We start from the raw sequence: 17,759 nt of genomic DNA on the forward strand, positions 1-17,759 counted from the left end.
CCACCCTCCCACTCTGTCAGACTGTCAAAGTAATGAATGCTTTGATGTTTCTCTCATATATACTATCTGCTACCACATTTGCTTATTTCCTATCTGACGAAGAAGGGCAACCTTCAAAAGCTAATCAAGAAATGTATCAAGTTATGTCCAATAAAAAAGGTATCATCTTATTTTCTTTTCCATGTTTTATTTTGTTTAAATTCTATTGATAACCTTTAAGAGTGGACTAACACGGCTACCACACCTCTCTACTTGATTAAAGAAGAGTGCTGAATGAGCAGATTACTGTGCAGTACCCACTGATCCCAGCCCTGACCTCCCTAGAAAATGTAAATTATACTAAAAGTAACCCATTACAATGTTCAATGGGCAAAAAGGGTTGCAGAAGTACAGTGATAATCCATTGCTTTAAAATAATTTATATTATTTGTATTCCTCCCTATCATGAAAGCAGGATAATAATAGCTACAAAGCTGAGTCCGTTACTTACGTTGTACTCCCAATGCTATGCTTGTTGCTAGCAGACAGACACAGGCCACCAGCAGGATGAGTAAAATGTGTGACACACAGATTTTGAGGACTGAGAACCCTGGCAAATAAAAGAGAGAAAACTAAAGAAGACTCTTGAATAAATCAGTTTATCATCTCTTATTTAGTCAAGTAAGGAGCCATAATTCCTGCTCTTCTCTCTTTCTGTTCATACACAATGCATTGATATCTTTTGACTGTTACTTTCACTGTTTCAAAGACATCCCTCTAATCTTTTGTTTTCATAACTGTCTACCTCAGTTTCATCTTCTCCTTCCCCACTTTTGCCTAATTCCTCCATTATCTAGACCTCTCTAGGCTTCTTACTCTATAAAGTTCATAAGATTCTCCCCTTCCTCTCATCTGATTATTTTTAAAAATATTTATATAAAATACAGTACAATACTATAAAAGTTTTGTATACCGCTGTCACCCAGACATCTGGTTCTGTGCAGTTCACAGTAAAAGAAGCTAGTACAATACTAGTGTAACCATTGTCTCCCTTATCAAGTCCTGACCACTGACTAACTCTTCGGATCAGGTACCCGAACCAGGGCCACAAACAAAAGTTTCTTCTTTCACTCAGCTGGATGCAAGCCAGGGATGGGCTTGATCCCAGTAGGCCATAAGGTTTTAAGCCATATTCTTTATTAACTCTCTAATAGTCTCTGGCTAAACTACTATCGAATCAGAGTCTAAACCCATATATATACGCTGATGATGTAACGATCTTTATCCCATTCAAACAAGATCTAAGAGAAATCTCCAATGAAATCAACCAAAGCCTACATACTATGAACTCCTGGGCAGATGCATTTCAACTGAAACTTAATGCAGAAAAACCCCAATGCCTAGTACTCACCTCGCAATATAACAAGAAGAAATTTACCACCATCAACACACCTAAACTAAGTCTACCAGTTTCGGATACCCTAAAAATTCTTGGAGTCACCATTGACCGACACCTAACACTTGAGAATCATGCGAAAAACATAACTAAAAAGATGTTTCATTCAATGTGGAAACTAAAAAGAGTCAGACCATTTTTTCCAAGGAGTGTCTTCCGCAACCTGGTACAATCATTGGTACTTAGTCATCTGGACTATTGGAACTCACTCTACGCCGGCTGCAAAGAGCAAATACTTAAAAAACTCCAGACAGCCCAGAACACAGCAGCCAGACTAATATTTGGCAAATCAAAATACGAAAGCGCAAAACCCCTATGTGAAAAACTACACTGGCTCCCACTCAAAGAACGCATCACATTCAAACTTTGTACCCTAGTCCATAAAATCATCCATGATGACGCCCCAGCATACATGTCAGACCTAACAGAACTACCACCCAGAAACGCAAAAATATCTTCCCGCACATTCCTCAATCTTCATCCTCCCAAGTGTAAAGGCTTGAAATACAAATTAATGCATGCATCAACCTTTTCCTATGCAAACACACAGCTCTGGAACGCGTTGCCACGCAACCTGAAAACGGTCTATGAATTGACCAACTTCCGCAAACTATTGAAAACTTATCTCTTCGACAAAATATATCACAAAGATCAACACGTGTAACTGCACAATCATTAATATATCCAGAAATGTTCTTTAATGTCTTTTGCTTTAAAACTATCATGTATTTCACCACCATGTAACCCAAAACCGTCTGTAAAACCAATTGTAAATTCTCTTCTACCTCCAGTATCCATGATGAATTGTAAGCCACATTGAGCCTGCAAAGAGGTGGGATAATGTGGGATACAAATGCACTAAATAAATAAATAAATTGAATTCAATACCCATACTCTCCACCCCAGGTTTTATTATAATAAATGCAAAAAGATAACTTTACTAGAACACTGCAATAGGCAGATATCTAAACGTCATACTTTTCTTATTAAAAAACAGTTCATATTTGCTGAAAAAGGTTTTGTGGCAGTCCAAGACTTTTGGTGAAAAGGTTTCTTACAACTGAATTTACAGTCTCTTAATAAATCCTAGGGTATTTACATATTTACAGCTTCCTCCAGTCCTCCAATACCCATCCTTACTGGCAGAACAATCCAAGACTGTAGCTTTCTGCTCTTTCCGCAGCAAGCTGTTCTGCTGAGCTTTTACTCGGCTGCTGGACTTCCTCAGGACCAGACCTCCTTGTCCATCCTCTTCTTCCAGAGGTGCACTTCCACAAGCTGCTGCCTCTGGCACTACGCAGGCTTCTTCCTGCACTGGGGGGATTAACCGTTTCTACCCACCTGGAGCTCTCCTCACAGATACTGCTCTTGTTTGCAGAAACTACCTCGTGATTCAGCCTTAGGTTATTGGGCCTGACCAGGATACCCCCTCTCTCCTCATGGGTCCTGGCAGGGCTGAAGGCAACCAAAAACCATGTGCTCACTAACACTAACTAGCCGGTGCCAGTCAGGTTCCTACCCCTGTGGGACAACACTTTACAGGACCAGAACACTGCACCAGTGATTTCACAGTAAGAATACAGGAATGAAAGACCTTTGAAGTCAGAATGATTGAATATTTTGACATCCTATAGACAGGACCTAACAAGGATCTGGGTTTTCTAGCCCATTATAAACCATAAGGTTGTATTTCTCTGTTGATCACCCTCCTCTCACCTATCCACACCTATCCTGTTAGAATATCAATGAAATGCTTTGATGTCCCCATGCATACCTCCTACCTACCCCCTCCCTTCCACCCTGCCAGACTGTCAAAGTAATGCTTAGATGTCTCACTCATATATACTATCTGCTACTACATTTGCTTTTTCCGATCTGACGAAGGGCAACCTTCGAAAGCTAATCAAGAAATGTATTAAGTTATGTCCAATAAAAAAGGTATCATCTTATTTTCTTTTCCATGTTTTATTTTGTTTGATTTCTATTGATAACCTCACTAACACTGCAACTTTTATAACCTTTAAACTCCACCTCAACTATGAGATCCCCTGTCACTCATTTTCTCAATGCCTCCTTCTGGGTCAGGTTCTTCACCTTCTCACTACTACCATCCCTCCTCCTAGCAAATCTGGATAGTTCTACAAACCAAGTCTAGTAATCCATACACCACGATTTACCAGCAGATAACACTAGGAAGAAATTACCTAATAGGTAGCGATCATCATAACATTGAAAACAATTCAGTAATATATAGAAGATAAAAAAAATGTTTCAATTTGCTCCTAAATTTCAGATAATTAGGCACCTATTTTTGAAGCATATGGCTGTCTCAAAAAGCCAAAACGGAGGATGTCTTTACTTAGACCTTTTTCAGTCATGTCCAGGGTACAAAAAGGTGCTCTAATTGAGCAGCTGACCACTAGAGGGATTAAGGCATGACACCTCCTTAATCTCTCAGTGGCTGCTGTCCCTCTCCCTGTTCCTTGATAGTGAAACTGGAAGGGGATACCAGGCTCTACCACAGCTTCAGGTATAATAGGTATTCTTAGCAGACCAGCATACAGATCAGTACCAATATTTTCCAGTGGAGCTGGCTCTTAATGGCCATTATCCAGCATGTTCTGCATAAATGTTTTAAAGTGCTGTTTTGTCTTTGGTTTCAGCAATGAAGTAAGACGAGAGAGAGAGAGAGCTTGCTCTCTGTTTTTAGGAAGTCGTGTTCTGGGTGTCTGGAATGGTAGTGGAACCATGATGCATTCTTGTGACATGCAGGTCACTATTGCACTTTGCACACTCGATGGCTGCTTTACAGCTGTTAGCTATATATGCTTGGATGAAAAACAGCATTTGTAACAGATTCTGTAGTTTTTCAACAGTACTTTACATTCTCTCAAGGGTTTTTCCCTAAACCTTCGACATTTCTTGAGAGGATGAGGTTTCTTATGTATAGAACACTGTCTGTCTGGATCCTCTACTTTCTCTTTAGTAGGAGGACGATCAGATGGTGGGGCTGCTATGGGCAACACATCTGTCATGTGTACAGCTATACGTTTTCTGGTGTTGTCGTACTTCTTGACTAGCCTTTCATTCAAGAAGTAACCAGTCTTGCCCACTTTCAGGTACATCAAACATGAAGCCAGGTCCCAGATAAACTTCACAAAGACAGGGAAGGGAGGAAACGTCTCTTGGTGGTTCTCTTTATATTTGGCACCTACTGATGACCATTTTTCTCTTATGGCTCAATATAATTCCCAACTATCCCTCTGGTAGAAGTTACAATAATAAAATGCAAACCAGAGTCCTAACTTAAAGAGAACTATGAGAAGACTAACTTTGAAGAATTATGAATCAAATGTCCAAAATATGGATCCTAAAGAAAAAAAAAATTGAAAGTGAAGGAGAGATTCTCAGAGTGTTAACTCACGCAAATGGAGCAGCACCAAAAGGTAATATCTGCTCCTAAGGGTGGACAAGTTTATTGATCATCGAACTTCTCCAAAAAAATTTTTATATAATGAGAGCAAACAAAACCAGTGCTCCCAAATTCATATGGAAAAATCACCTAAATAATAAATCATTTAAACTTCAAAGTCTGTCCACTCATCCTATATAATAATTCGCACCTCCGTCTGGATGCCTGGATTCGTAACACACTTCCCATTGGTCCGCCCTGGCGATGATGTCAGAGGGTGGATCAGTGAGAGGGAAGGGAAGCCAGCACCAGCCAGCGGAGGTGAGTAGAGTCACCCCTCCGTCTCTCCGAGTTGTAGGCCCTCCTCTCCGAGTTCCAGCCCCCTCCCCTCTGAGTTCCATGCCCCCTACCTCCCTCCCTCCCTCTCCTCCGAGTTCCAGGCCCCCCTCCCCATCCAGTTGCAGGACGCCCCTTCCCCTTCCAGTTGCAGGATACCCCCTCCCCTTCCAGTTGCAGGACGCCCCCTCCCTCCCCTCCGAGTTCCACAACCCCATGCCTCCCTCCCTCTCTCTCTCTCCCCTCCGACTGCAAGCACGACCTGTCCTCCAGCAGCCCCTCACCTTGCTGTGTGCCGGCTGTAATTTAAAAATTCTTACCTCGGGGTTCGGCGTCTGCAGTGAAGGTGAGCAGCGCTTCAGACTGCTTTCCCATGTGTCTCAGCTCTGCCTCTGGTCCCGCCCTCAATTCCTGTTTCTGGAAAGGACGGGACCAGAGGCAGAGCTAAGACACATGGGAAGGCAGTCTGAAGCGCCGCTCGCCTTCACTGCAGACGCCGGACCCCGAAGGTTAGAATTTTTAAATTACAGCCAGCACGCAGGAAGGCGAGGGGCTGCTGGAGGACAGGTCGTGCTTGCAGTAGGAGGGGAGAGAGCGAGAGGGAGGGAGGTGCGGGGGTCTGGAACTTGGACGATGGGGGGTGGAACAAGGGGAGGAGGGCGGAAGGGGCATCCTGGAACTCGAAGGGGAGAGGAGGGGTCCTGGAACTCGAAGGGGAAGGAAGAGGGGGCTTGGAACTCGAAGGGGAGGGGGCAGGGGGCCCTGGAACTCAAAGGAGAGGAGTGCCTAGAACTTGGAGGAGAGGGAGGGAGGGGGCATGGAACTCGGAGGGGAGGGGGCTACTCAGAGGAGAGAGAGAGAGGGAGGGAGGGAGGGAGGTATGGAAGGGGGCGTGGAACCTTGCTAGCGCCCGTTTCATTTCTTTCCGAAACGGGCCTCTTTTACTAGTATACTCAATAAGCCTTATCAGGCTTATTTTCGAAAGAGAAGGGTGCCCATCTTTCGACACAAATCGGGAGATGGGCGTCCTTCTCTCAGGGTCGCCTAAATCAGCATAATCGAAAGCCGATTTTGGGCGCCTTCAACTGCTTTCCATCGCAGGGATGACCAAAGTTCATGGGGGCATTTCGGAAGCATAGCAAAGGCGGGCTGGGGCGCGCTTAACACATGGGCATTCTCGGCCGATAATGGAAAAAAGAAGGGTGTCCCTGACGAGCACTTGGCCGACTTTACTTGGTCCATTTTTTCTTGCGACCAAGCCTCAAAAAGGTGCCCGAACTGACCAGATGACCACCGGAGGGAATCGCGGATGACTTCCCCTTACTCCCCCAGTGGTCACTAACCCACACTCCCACCCTAAAAAAAAAAAAAAAAAACTTTAAAAATATTTTTTGCCAGCCTCTAATGTCATACCCAGCTCCCTGATAGCAGTATGCAGGTCCCTGAAGCAGTTTTAGTGGGTGCAGTGCACCTCAGGCAGGCGGACCCAGGCCCATCCCCCCCCTACCTGTTATACTTGTGGTGGTAAATGTGAGCCCTTTAAAACCCACCACAAACCCACTGTACCCATATCTAGGTGCCCCTCTTCACCCCTTAGGGCTATGGTAGTGTTGTACAGTTGTGGGGAGTGGATTTTTTTTTTTGGGGGGGGGGGTTGGGAGGCTCAGCACCCAAGGTATGCACCTGGGAGCAATTTGTGAAGTCCACTGCAGTGCCCCCTAGGGTGCCTGGTTGGTATCGTGGCATGTGAGGGGGACCAGTGCACCACGAATGCTGGCTCCTCCCAAAAGGGCTTGCATTTGGTCATTTCTGAGATGGGCGTCCTTGGTTTCCATTATCACCGAAAACCGGGGACGACCATCTCTAAGGACGACCATCTCTAAGGTCGACCTAAATGTTGAGATTTGGGCGTCCCTGACCGTATTATCGAAATGAAAGATGGATGCCCATCTTGTTTCGATAATATGGGTTTCCCCGCCCCTTTGCGGGGACGCCCTGCGAGGATGCCCTCATGAAAACTTGGGCGCCCCGTTTGATTATGCCTCTCCACGCATATCAATGTTCTCAATACTCAAGGGGATATGACCCCTCTCTGTTTTTTCACATCCTATCACAAGTTCTGGAAGTGTATCCTATGTTTGTATTTTAAAAATTAACTCTTCTCTCCTCCAAATTCTAGAAGTATATTTTCTGTTTGTATTTTAACGAAAAAAATTCTGCTTTTTAAACCTTCTGCTGTTCTTGTTGTTTTATCATATCTCCATATAAGCAAGCTATTGTTTTTATCTTATCTCCATATAAACACCATATCTTATCTCCGTATAAACAACTTCCCTTACCCAGCAGGCTTAAAATTCTCTCAGCGTCTCTCAACTTTTCAGCAAGTCACCAGCTATTCCAAACTCTCTTCTGTAGCCGGTTTCATAACGAGTTCCACTGCAAAGTTTCAATGAATCTTCATCAGGAACTTGAAATGTTCTGAAAGCCAAAATACACAAAAGCGCCAAAATACACAAAAGCACCACGATTCAAATAATACCAATGTTGAACTTGTTAATAGCTGGTGACTTGCTGAAAAGTTGAGAGACGCTGAGAGAATTTTAAGCCTGCTGGGTGCGGTGCACACACCCAGCAGCACTGAGATAAGTGCGCCTTCATTACTTTGAGCAGTTTACTGAGGACATTAAGTATATTTAGAGAGTTATTTCACAGTTCAGGAACGTATATCATATTATTGTATTAGCGTACATCTAAGTGATAAATTTCTGTGATAAACTTTTAAGGGAAGTTGTTTATACGGAGATAAGATATGGTGTTTATATGGATATATATGCCCCAAGCTGTATCCAAGTAGTACAGGCCAGGAAGGTTTGGATCAGCTTTGAGTGTTTCCAGTTCCTGGAACAGGTCTCCTAATCCCTGTAACTTGTTATTACCGTTATTTGTGACCTTTGGGAATCTCCTTATTCTCTTCATCAATGCCTGTTGGATAGCTTCTGGGCTGCCATAGCACTGGCGATAGAACTGTCCCACATTTCTTTCAAACTTCTTGAGGGGTCATGCAAGCATCTGGTAATCCCTGCACATACTTGGCTGACTGTTCCCAGCCATTTTATTATCATATTCATTTCTTGGCTCGGGGTGGGCTTCATAATTACCATGGAATCCTTAAAGTCAGATTTCCATCTGCTATACTTGTCAGGGCAGACATTGAAGTGGGTAAGCCCATATTCACCAACATTTTGCAAGCTGTGTATTATATTGCTAGATCCTCTTTTTCTGAAGTTTCCAGCGTGCTGGTAGTAGGTGTCTGTGGCTGGCTGTTTGCTGGGGTTTGTCTGAAGTCAGGAGTGGAGTGTGGCTGGTCAGGTGACTCTTGCTCAATCAGAGGGTGTTTTGCTGGGTGCAACTGCTCAACTTTTAGCTGAGTCCAGTTCTTGGGTAGCGCCAGAGTCTGTGGTTCAAAGGAAATGTTTCCTTTAGTGCACTTTCCTGGAGCAATAGCCAATGGTAGTGTATCTGTACGCAAATAAGCTTGTGGATCACTGTGATGGCAGCCTGCATCCATAGTGTGCTTTGATTGGGCTTTCTTCTTCCGGGTAAATTAGACTCTGGTGTAGAAGAACATGCTTAATCAGAGTTTGATGACTCTTCTGAATCAGACGGATTGTGCACTTTTATTTATTTATTTGTTGCATTTGTATCCCACATTTTCCCACCTATTTGCAGGCTCAATGTGGCTTACATAGTACCATAAAGGCATTCGCCAATCCGGTAGAAACAGTTACAATGTGATATTGTGGTCGAGTAGGGTACATATGTTACAGGTACAATGGGGTCGAAGAGAGGAAAGGTTGTAAAGTGTCCATTTCAAGCTTTGATTTTGCTGTGTTGCAAGTACAATGGGGGTCGAGGAAAGAAAAGGTTATGAAGTGTCCATTTTGAGCTTTGGGTTTGTTGTGTTGCAGGGTGTAGGTGTTTATGTTGGTTCAGTGAGATATGCCTTTTTGAACAGGTTGGTTTTTAGTAATTTCCTGAAGTTTAGGTGGTCATAGGTTGTTTTCACAGCTTTTGGCAGTGCGTTCCACAGTTGCGTGCTTTTATAGGAGAAGCTGGATGCATAGGTTGCTTTGTATTTCAGTCCTTTGCAGTTTGGGTAGTGGAGGTTTAGGTATGTGCGGGATGTTTTGGTAATGTTTCTGATTGGTAGTTCTATGAGGTCTATCATGTATCCTGGGACTTGGCCGTAGATAATTTTGTGGACCAGTGTGCAGATTTTGAAGGTGATGCGTTCTTTGATTGGGAGCCAGTGCAGTTTTTCTCGGAGGGGTTTGGCACTTTCGAATCACGGTTTACCAAAAATCAGTCTGGCTGCTGTATTTTGAGCGGTCTGGAGTTTCTTTGTGAGTTGTTCCTTGCATCCCGCAAAGATTCAGCTGCAGTAATCTACATGGCTTAGTACCAATGACTGTATTAGGTTGCGAAATATTTCCCTCAGGAAGAATGGTTTTACGCATTTAAGTTTCCACAATGCATAGAACATCTTCTTTGTTGTGGAGTTCACTTGGCTCTCGAGTGTGGGGTTATGGTCGATAGTGACACCAAGTATTTTCAGACTGTCTGAGATAGGGAGGGAATGTTATGAGCCAGGATATGAGATTTCACTATTCTGCTGTTTGCTGGGCAGAATGTTTGGTGATGATGTGGCTGAACTGATCCTCCCCACTATCCTGCCCTGTGGCTTCTTCAAGTGCTTTTACATGGCCTCGAAGACAGCAGCTTCTTTCTCTTGCTGGAGCAGCTTCAAGGCAATGTCTAACTCTGCTTTCTTACTTTCAGCAGTGTCTTTTGCCTCTTCTTCCTCTACTTCTGCTTTCCTGCATGCAGTGGCAGCCACTGCTTTCTTTTCTTCCAGTTTAAGTGTCTGAAGTTTAATGGCTGCTTTTTGTTTTACTATAAAAAACTTTTGATTTGGTAGCCAGTGCATCCATTTGCAGTTTAAGAGCAATAGAGCATGTAGCAGACCTGTTGGAATGACTTCTCCTGTGTGATTTCAAAGACCTGCAACTTCTAGAAGTTCTAGTGCCGAGTCTAGAGTTGTCAGAGTGTTGGGATCGATACTCCTCTGCAGGAGCTATATTTGTTTCTGTGCCTTTCAATGCTCCTGCCACCATAGCCTGGCATTTGAGATATATGGCCTGTTGTCTCTCTCTCTTTGGGCCAAACTATCTGATGTATTTTTCCTGCTTAGAAATTGACAGTATTTCTATGATTTTTGTTGATATTGCTTATTGAAGCTGACCAGTAGGGAGGCCCTCAGCCTGTCTCCCTTTGAATCCTCACTCATCTCCTTCTCTGCTTTGAGCCACAGATTTTCCAAGTCAAGGAAGTACTTGTGTACGCCTCATAATTCTCCTTAGCTTTCCTTAGCTTTATATGTAAGCACATATGTTCTGCATCTTTGAGAGACTATCCATACTGGCTTCTGCTGTGTTCTCTTCAGTTTGCTCAGTTACTGCTTTGTCTGACTCAATAAAATATGCCATGCTTGCACTAGTACAATAAACCCCTTCTTTTTTATTTCTTAGGACATGACTTAGTAAATGACGGCAGATAAAGACTTGCACGATCCATCCAGTCTGCCCAACAGTTACACTCATTATCAAAGATGGCAACAAAAATAAGCAGCTCAGATCCAGGATGAAAAAAAACTTTATTACTGACATGCAAACCAAGAAAACCCGACACTGGCCGTGTTTTGCCCTACTGAGAGGAGCATCAGAGGCTATAAATCTATTAATAAAATATGACAAATACAAATTAGTGAAAATAACACCGTGAACTAAAAGTAAGAATAGTAATGTATATAAGACCACACTTAAGACTGTGATGATTAAAATGATATAACATATAAATCTAAACACACATTATATCTAAAATAACACAATGTCCAAATAACACTCATATAAAATAAAATTACAAAATATCTACCTTAAGTAATGAATACAAGGCTAATTGATCAACATTAGTCAATTTAAATATTAACACAAATATAGACTTACAATATGAGGCTGCATATTAAAAGCTAGACACCTAAGGGACCCTTTTACTAAGCTGTGGTAAAAGGAGCCCTTCACTAGCAGTGGTGGCCATTTTTGTCACGTGCCAGGTCCCCTTTTACCACAGTGGGTAAAAAGGCCAGAACAAAAAGGGAACTGGCTGTGCAGTAAGTTTACACTTGCCTTGTGTCCATTTTGGGGGAAGCACTTACTGACATCTTTTCAGAGTGAACCTTGGCTTTGTGCCAAAAATGTTGCCTTGTAGGAACAATGTGTGTGAAGGGGGAGGCGGGTGCAGGCATTTTTTTTCACACAGCACCTAGGAGCGGGGGAAGCCTTTATATGACAATTCCTTTTTTCCCCCACTTTTCTTATCTAGTAGGGAGAGAGTATACCCAGGGCCGTGCCTAGGGTCTCCGGCGCCCCCCTGCAGTTGGCCTCTCCGGCGCCCCCCCCCCCCCCGAAAACGAGCGCTACACTACCCGCGCTCTTCTCCCCAGATCCTTTTTTTTGTTTGTTTAAATTTACCTCTCCGGCGCGTGGCAGCGTAGGCAGTGTTAGTGAGAAGGAGGCGGCGCTCCCCCGCCCCGACGTGTCTTCCCTTCGCTGTGTCCCGCCTTCTTCTGACGTCAGAAATGACGTCAGAAGAAGGCGGAACTGAGCGAAGGGAAGACACGTCGGGGCGGGGGAGCGCTGCCTCCTTCTCACTAACGCTGCCTACGCTGCCGCGCGCCGGAGAGGTAAATTTAAACAAAAAAAAAGGATCTGGGGAGAAGAGGGCGAGGTAAGCATGGTGCGGCGGGGCGCCCCCCAGAGGATGGCGCCCTCCTGCCATGCTTACCTCGCTTACCGCGTCGGCACGGCCCTGAGTATACCTTAACTGTACCTTTGTTTATCACTATAGCAACTGTCAAGGAGTGCGGGAAGCTCTGTCCTCTTTGTAGACCCTGATAGCTAATTAATTATGCAGGTTGCATTGTCTTTGCACAGGACGCTGGCTCCACACTATCTGGAAGAGCTAGTAAGTTTTTGTACAAATCTTTTGCTTATGGATCCCCCCCACAAATTGTCCTCTGGCCTGTGGTGTTCCACAGGGTTCGCTGCTGTCTTCACTTATTTTCAACCTATTTGTAAGTACTCTAACCACAATTATTCAGTCATGATATCCATGGGTGTAGTTTGACAGTTTCATTGGGGGGGGGGGGGGGGGGGGGGGGCAAAGGGTGAGGCATTACACATTAGCATATTCATTTGCATATATACCTCTTATACATATTCATTATAGTTATTCAAAACACACACACAAGCCTAGAACACTGAATATGAAGTCAGCACATTATATATATATATATATATAGAGAGAGAGAGAGAGAGAGAGAGAGAGAGAGAGAGAGAGAGAGAGAGAGAGATGAATATAGTGGACCACAAAAAACTATTTACACAAAAACTGAAATGGAGACCCCCCCCCCCCCCCCCCCAAGACTGGTAACAGAGAACCAGAAATGTTTCTTCCTCCTGTACTCTGCAAAATACAAAACTAAAAATAAATAAATAAATTGTACATTTCACAAAGCAGGCACATCTCAATCTTTAAAAAATATTAAATACAAATAATTTTTTTCTTTTCTACCTTTGTTGTCTGAGCACTTTATTTTTCTGATTGGGCTGGTCTCACTCTCTTCCACTTTCCATGTGTCAGTCTTCTAAATTATTTTCCAGGTTGGCTTTTCCATTTCTTCTCTCTCCTCTTGTCTTCCTTTCCCACTCATCTTCTTCTGTTGCCCTTCCCCCCACACCTAGTCATATCCATCTTCTGCTCCTTCTCCCTTCCACCCACCCTCCTAGTCCCATCCATCTTCTGCTCCCTCTCTCTCCTCCACACTCCCTAGTCGCATTCATCTTCTGCTCCTTCTCCATCTCTCTTATTCACCCCCCCCCCCCCCCGTGGTGTAATTTTTTTTACCCTTCCCGCCCAGGCCGCTCCTGTCTCTCTTGATCTCGTTCGAGCCCCCCCCCCCACCCGCTGCCGCCACCACCACAGCACTGGGGTCTTCCAGTGGCGCCCTTTATCGCCCTCCCTCCCAGTCTTCCAATCCTCCGACAGCCTCAGCAGAAAGCAGTACACACACACTGCTTTAGACCTGCTCCGGAAGTCCTTCTCTCTCCTACAGCTTCCTGCCTACGTGGGAACAGGAAGTTGAAAGAGAAAGAAAGGTTTCTGGGGGCAGGTCTAAAGCAGAGTATGTGCTGCTTTCTCACTAAGGTTTCCTGCGGCTCCGGGGACTGGAGGATGGTGTGGCAGCTCAGCTCGTTTCAGGGGGCACTGCCCTTCCTCGCCCCCCCCCCCCCCCGAAACTATGCCCATGATGATATCCTACTAGTTTTCTCAACAAGCCCTTTCAACCCATCCATTGGTCCCCTTCAAGACTGTTTGGAGTTAACCTCAAAGTGGCTCTCTGATGTCCTAATGCTCAAAAGTAAATGTGGACGCTAGAGGCCATTAGCGCCAGACTAGGACCTATGTTTACCAGCGCACAATGCTCGAAAGGCCCTACTGCAGGAAACAACAAGCTCGGGAGACAATGCAAACAAGGCTATTTCCTATTCCCCTCACCCCCCCTCCCCATGATGCTCAGACTAGAGCGCTTTAAAAAAATGCATCAAAAAAAATAAAAAGCCTACCCTGCCCCTGGTGGTCTGGTGAACCCCAGATCCCACCCCAGAGAATTAAAGGCCTGGTGGTCCGGTGGACCCCCCCCCCAAAAAAAATAAAACCCTGGTGATCCAATGGGACTCCTGGGGGGTCCCAAAGACTACCCCCAATTCCCTCATACCTTGAAGGTGGAGGAGAGGAGTCCTACTCTTCCTTTTCCTAGGCGTGTCATCAAAATTAAGGTGCCCTGCCTGGTGCATCCTGGGATGTACTTGGAATGACCTAACTATCATATAAGGGAAAAGCTCGCTTATACTACTACTACTACTTAACATTTCTAGAGCGCTACTAGGGTTATGCAGCGCTGTACAAAATAAACAAAGAAGGACAGTCCCTGCTCAAAGGAGCTTACAATCTAAAGAACGAAATGTCAAGTTGGGCAGTCTAGATTTCCTGGGTAGAGGTGTAGAGGTTACAATCTAAAGAACGAAATGTCAAGTTGGGCAGTCTAGATTTCCTGGGTAGAGGTGTAGAGGTTAGGTGCCGAAGGCGACGTTGAAGAGGTGGGCTTTAAGCAGAGATTTGAAGATGGGCAGGGAGGGGGCCTGGCGTATGGGCTCGGGGAGTTTGTTCCACGCGTGGGGTGAAGCGAGGCAGAAAGGGCGGAGCCTGGAGTTGGCGGTGGTGGAGAACGGTACTGAAAGGAGGGATTTGTCTTGAGAGCGGAGGTTACGGGTAGGAACGTAAGGGGAGATGAGGGTTGAGAGGTAAGGAGGGGCTGCAGATCGAGTACATTTGTAGGTTAGTAGCAGAAGCTTGAATTGAATGCGGTACCTGATCGGAAGCCAATGAAGTGACTTGAGGAGAGGGGTGATATGAGTGTATCGGTTCAGGCGGAAGATAAGACGCGCAGCAGAGTTCTGAACGGACTGAAGGGGGGCTAGGTGGCTAAGTGGGAGACCAGTGAGGAGTAGGTTGCAGTAGTCAAGGCGAGAGGTAATGAGAGAGTGGATGAGAGTTCGGGTGGTGTGCTCAGAGAGGAAAGGGCGGATTTTGCTAATGTTATAGAGGAAGAAGCGACAGGTCTTGGCTATCTGCTGGATATGCGCAGAGAAGGAGAGGGAGGAGTTGAAGATGACACCGAGGTTGCGGGCAGATGAGACGGGGACGATGAGGGTGTTATCAACCGAAATAGAGAGTGGAGGTAGAGGGGAAGTGGGTTTGGGTGGGAAGACAAGAAGTTCGTTCTTGGCCATGTTCAGTTTCAGGTGGCGATTGGACATCCAGGCGGCGATGTCGGATAAGCAGGCCGATACTTTGGCCTGGGTTTCCGCAGTGATGTCAGGTGTGGAGAGATAAAGCTGGGTGTCGTCAGCATAGAGATGATACTGGAAGCCATGAGACGAGATCAGGGAGCCCAGGGAAGAGGTGTAGATAGAGAAAAGAAGGGGTCCAAGGACAGAACCCTGAGGGACTCCAACAGAGAGCGGGATAGGGGTGGAGGAAGAACCATGAGAGTGTACTCTGAAGGTACAATGGGAGAGATAAGAGGAGAACCAGGAGAGGACAGAGCCCTGGAACCCAAAAGAGGACAGTGTGTCAAGAAGTAAGTTGTGATTGACAGTGTCAAAAGTGGCGGATAGGTCAAGGAGAATGAGGATGGAGTAATGACCTTTGGATTTGGCGAGGAACAGGTCATTACAGACTTTGGATAATGCCGTTTCTGTCGAGTGAAGTGGGCGAAAGCCAGATTGAAGCGGATCGAGGATGGTATGAGAGGCGAGAAAATCAATGCAATGGCTGTGAATGGCGCGTTCAAGTATTTTGGAGAGGAAGGGTAAGAGGGAGATGGGGCGGTAGTTGGAGGGACAAGTAGGGTCAGGTGAAGGTTTTTTGAGGAGAGGTGTGACAACAGCATGCTTGAAGGTGTCAGGGACAGTTGCGGTGGAGAGAGAGAGGTTGAGGATATGACAGATGGGAGAGATGGTGGTAAGTAAGTTGGTGGGGATGGGGTCTGAGGAACAGGTGGTGCATTTTGAGGAGGAGAGAAGATGGGCGGTTTCCTCTTCGGTGATATCAGGAAAAGAGGAGAAGGAGGCCTGGGTTGATTGGTTGAGGGAGTGGGTGATAGGATGAAGTGGAGGAGAAGGTTTAGTGGTGAATTCGAGGTTGATCTTCTGGACCTTGTCGCGGAAGTAGTCAGCCAGTGATTGAGGAGAGAGTGAAGGGGGGCGTGGGAGCGGAGGGCACTTTGAGGAGGGAGTTGAGGGTGGCAAAGAGACGACGAGGGTTAGAGCTGAGGGAATTAGTCAAATGAGTGTAGTAGTCCTGTTTGGCGAGGAATAGGGAGGACTGGAAGGAGGATAGCATGAATTTGAAGCGAATGAAGTCAGTATGGGTACGAGATTTCCTCCATAGGCGTTCAGCCAATCGGGAGCAGGAACGAAGGTAACGGGTGCAAGGGTTAAGCCAGGGCTGGGGATTAGTGCGCCTAGTGGGACGGGAAACAGATGCTGCAAGGGTGTCTAGGGCAGAGGAGAGAGTGGCATTGTAACTGGAAACAGCCTTGTTGACGGACTCGGAGGACGTGATGGACGGGAGGAGATCAGAGATACTGGCGGATAAGGTGGGGGGGTCAACTGCCTGGAGATTCCTGGAGGTAGTAGTTAGAGTTGGGCAGGACTGAGGGGGAGGGTGATGAAGTGTCAATGTGATCAGGTGATGGTCAGAAATGGGTAGTTATATGGTAGTTTTGCCCTGCCCGGTGTATTCCAGGATGCAACATGCAGGGCAGGGCACATCCATTTTGATGACATGCCCAACAAGAGTAGGAAGTAGGAATCCTCTCCTCCTCCTTCAAGGTATGAGGGGGCTGGGGGACCACCACTAGGCCACCAGAGTAGTCTTCAGGAGTCCTGGACAGGGATACCACTGGTCCACAATGTTTTATCTATTTTTCCATAGGGGGGGGGTCTCTGGAATATGCTGGACCACCAGGACTTTAAGTCCTTGGGGGTGAGGGGTCTGGTGTAGTGGACCACCAGGGCTATGCTTTTTTTCGGGGGGGGGGGGGGGGGGGTGAGGGGTCCACCAGACCCAGGTTTTTTTTTTAATTTAAGAGGGGTTGGGATTAAAGTTGCAGAATGCTCTTGCGCGCGTGCCTGCACACTATCCTCCCACTGTACTCCCTAATGCTCAATGCTATAAGCTCGCCTAAATTTGCATCTCATTTGTCTTACATCATTTGCTTGTTACATTACTATCATGCTTGATCATTATCATGTAGCCCAAGATCCTTCTGTAACACTAAATGTTCATTTTCTATGATACTTCCACTATTCATGATGTATTGTAAGCCACATTGAGCCTGCAAAGAGGTGAGAAAATGTGGGATACAAAAGCAATAAATAAATAAATTACAGAGTTCCTTCACCACGCTGATCCGGCGGTATTTTTCCAGGCCTATTCGGAACAGTGGCAGAGTTTTGAGAACCTGCTTGTGAGCACATATTAGTCCTGAATAAACAAAAAACAGTGGCTTGCCAGTTTACTGGAGGTCTTTGTATTCCAACTATTCCTTTTTGGGGGCTTCTATCTTACCTGTAGATTCTTTTCATTACTAGGAAAAATTCTTGATTTTCAACTCACTTTCTCTCCTCCGATATCAAACTTATGCAAGACTGGTTTCTTTGTTTTTTGGCAATTGCGTTCGGTTTGACACTACTTTGACCCTGACACATTTCATTCTCTTATTCTTTATTGGTCACTAGGCGAGATTATTGTATTATCGTGTATTTGGGTTGCTCTCATGCTAACTTTAAAAAACTCCAATCTATACAAAATACAGCCATTAGATTACTACGT

At 45.4% G+C, this 17,759-nt stretch overlaps 1 protein-coding gene across 1 annotated transcript in view; it reads right to left on the minus strand.

Moving 5' to 3' along the window:
• LOC115461801 (C-type lectin domain family 12 member B-like) overlaps positions 1-17,759 on the minus strand; it is a 179,837-nt gene that overhangs the window by 66,462 nt on the left and 95,616 nt on the right. Inside the window, exon 7 of the mRNA XM_030191844.1 lies at positions 491-589. Within this exon, the coding sequence (XP_030047704.1) occupies positions 491-589 (99 nt within the window). The remainder of the gene's footprint in view (positions 1-490; positions 590-17,759) is intronic.

This window comes from Microcaecilia unicolor, chromosome 2 (assembly GCF_901765095.1).
Source record: "Microcaecilia unicolor chromosome 2, aMicUni1.1, whole genome shotgun sequence".
NCBI classification, from domain to species: domain Eukaryota; kingdom Metazoa; phylum Chordata; class Amphibia; order Gymnophiona; family Siphonopidae; genus Microcaecilia; species Microcaecilia unicolor.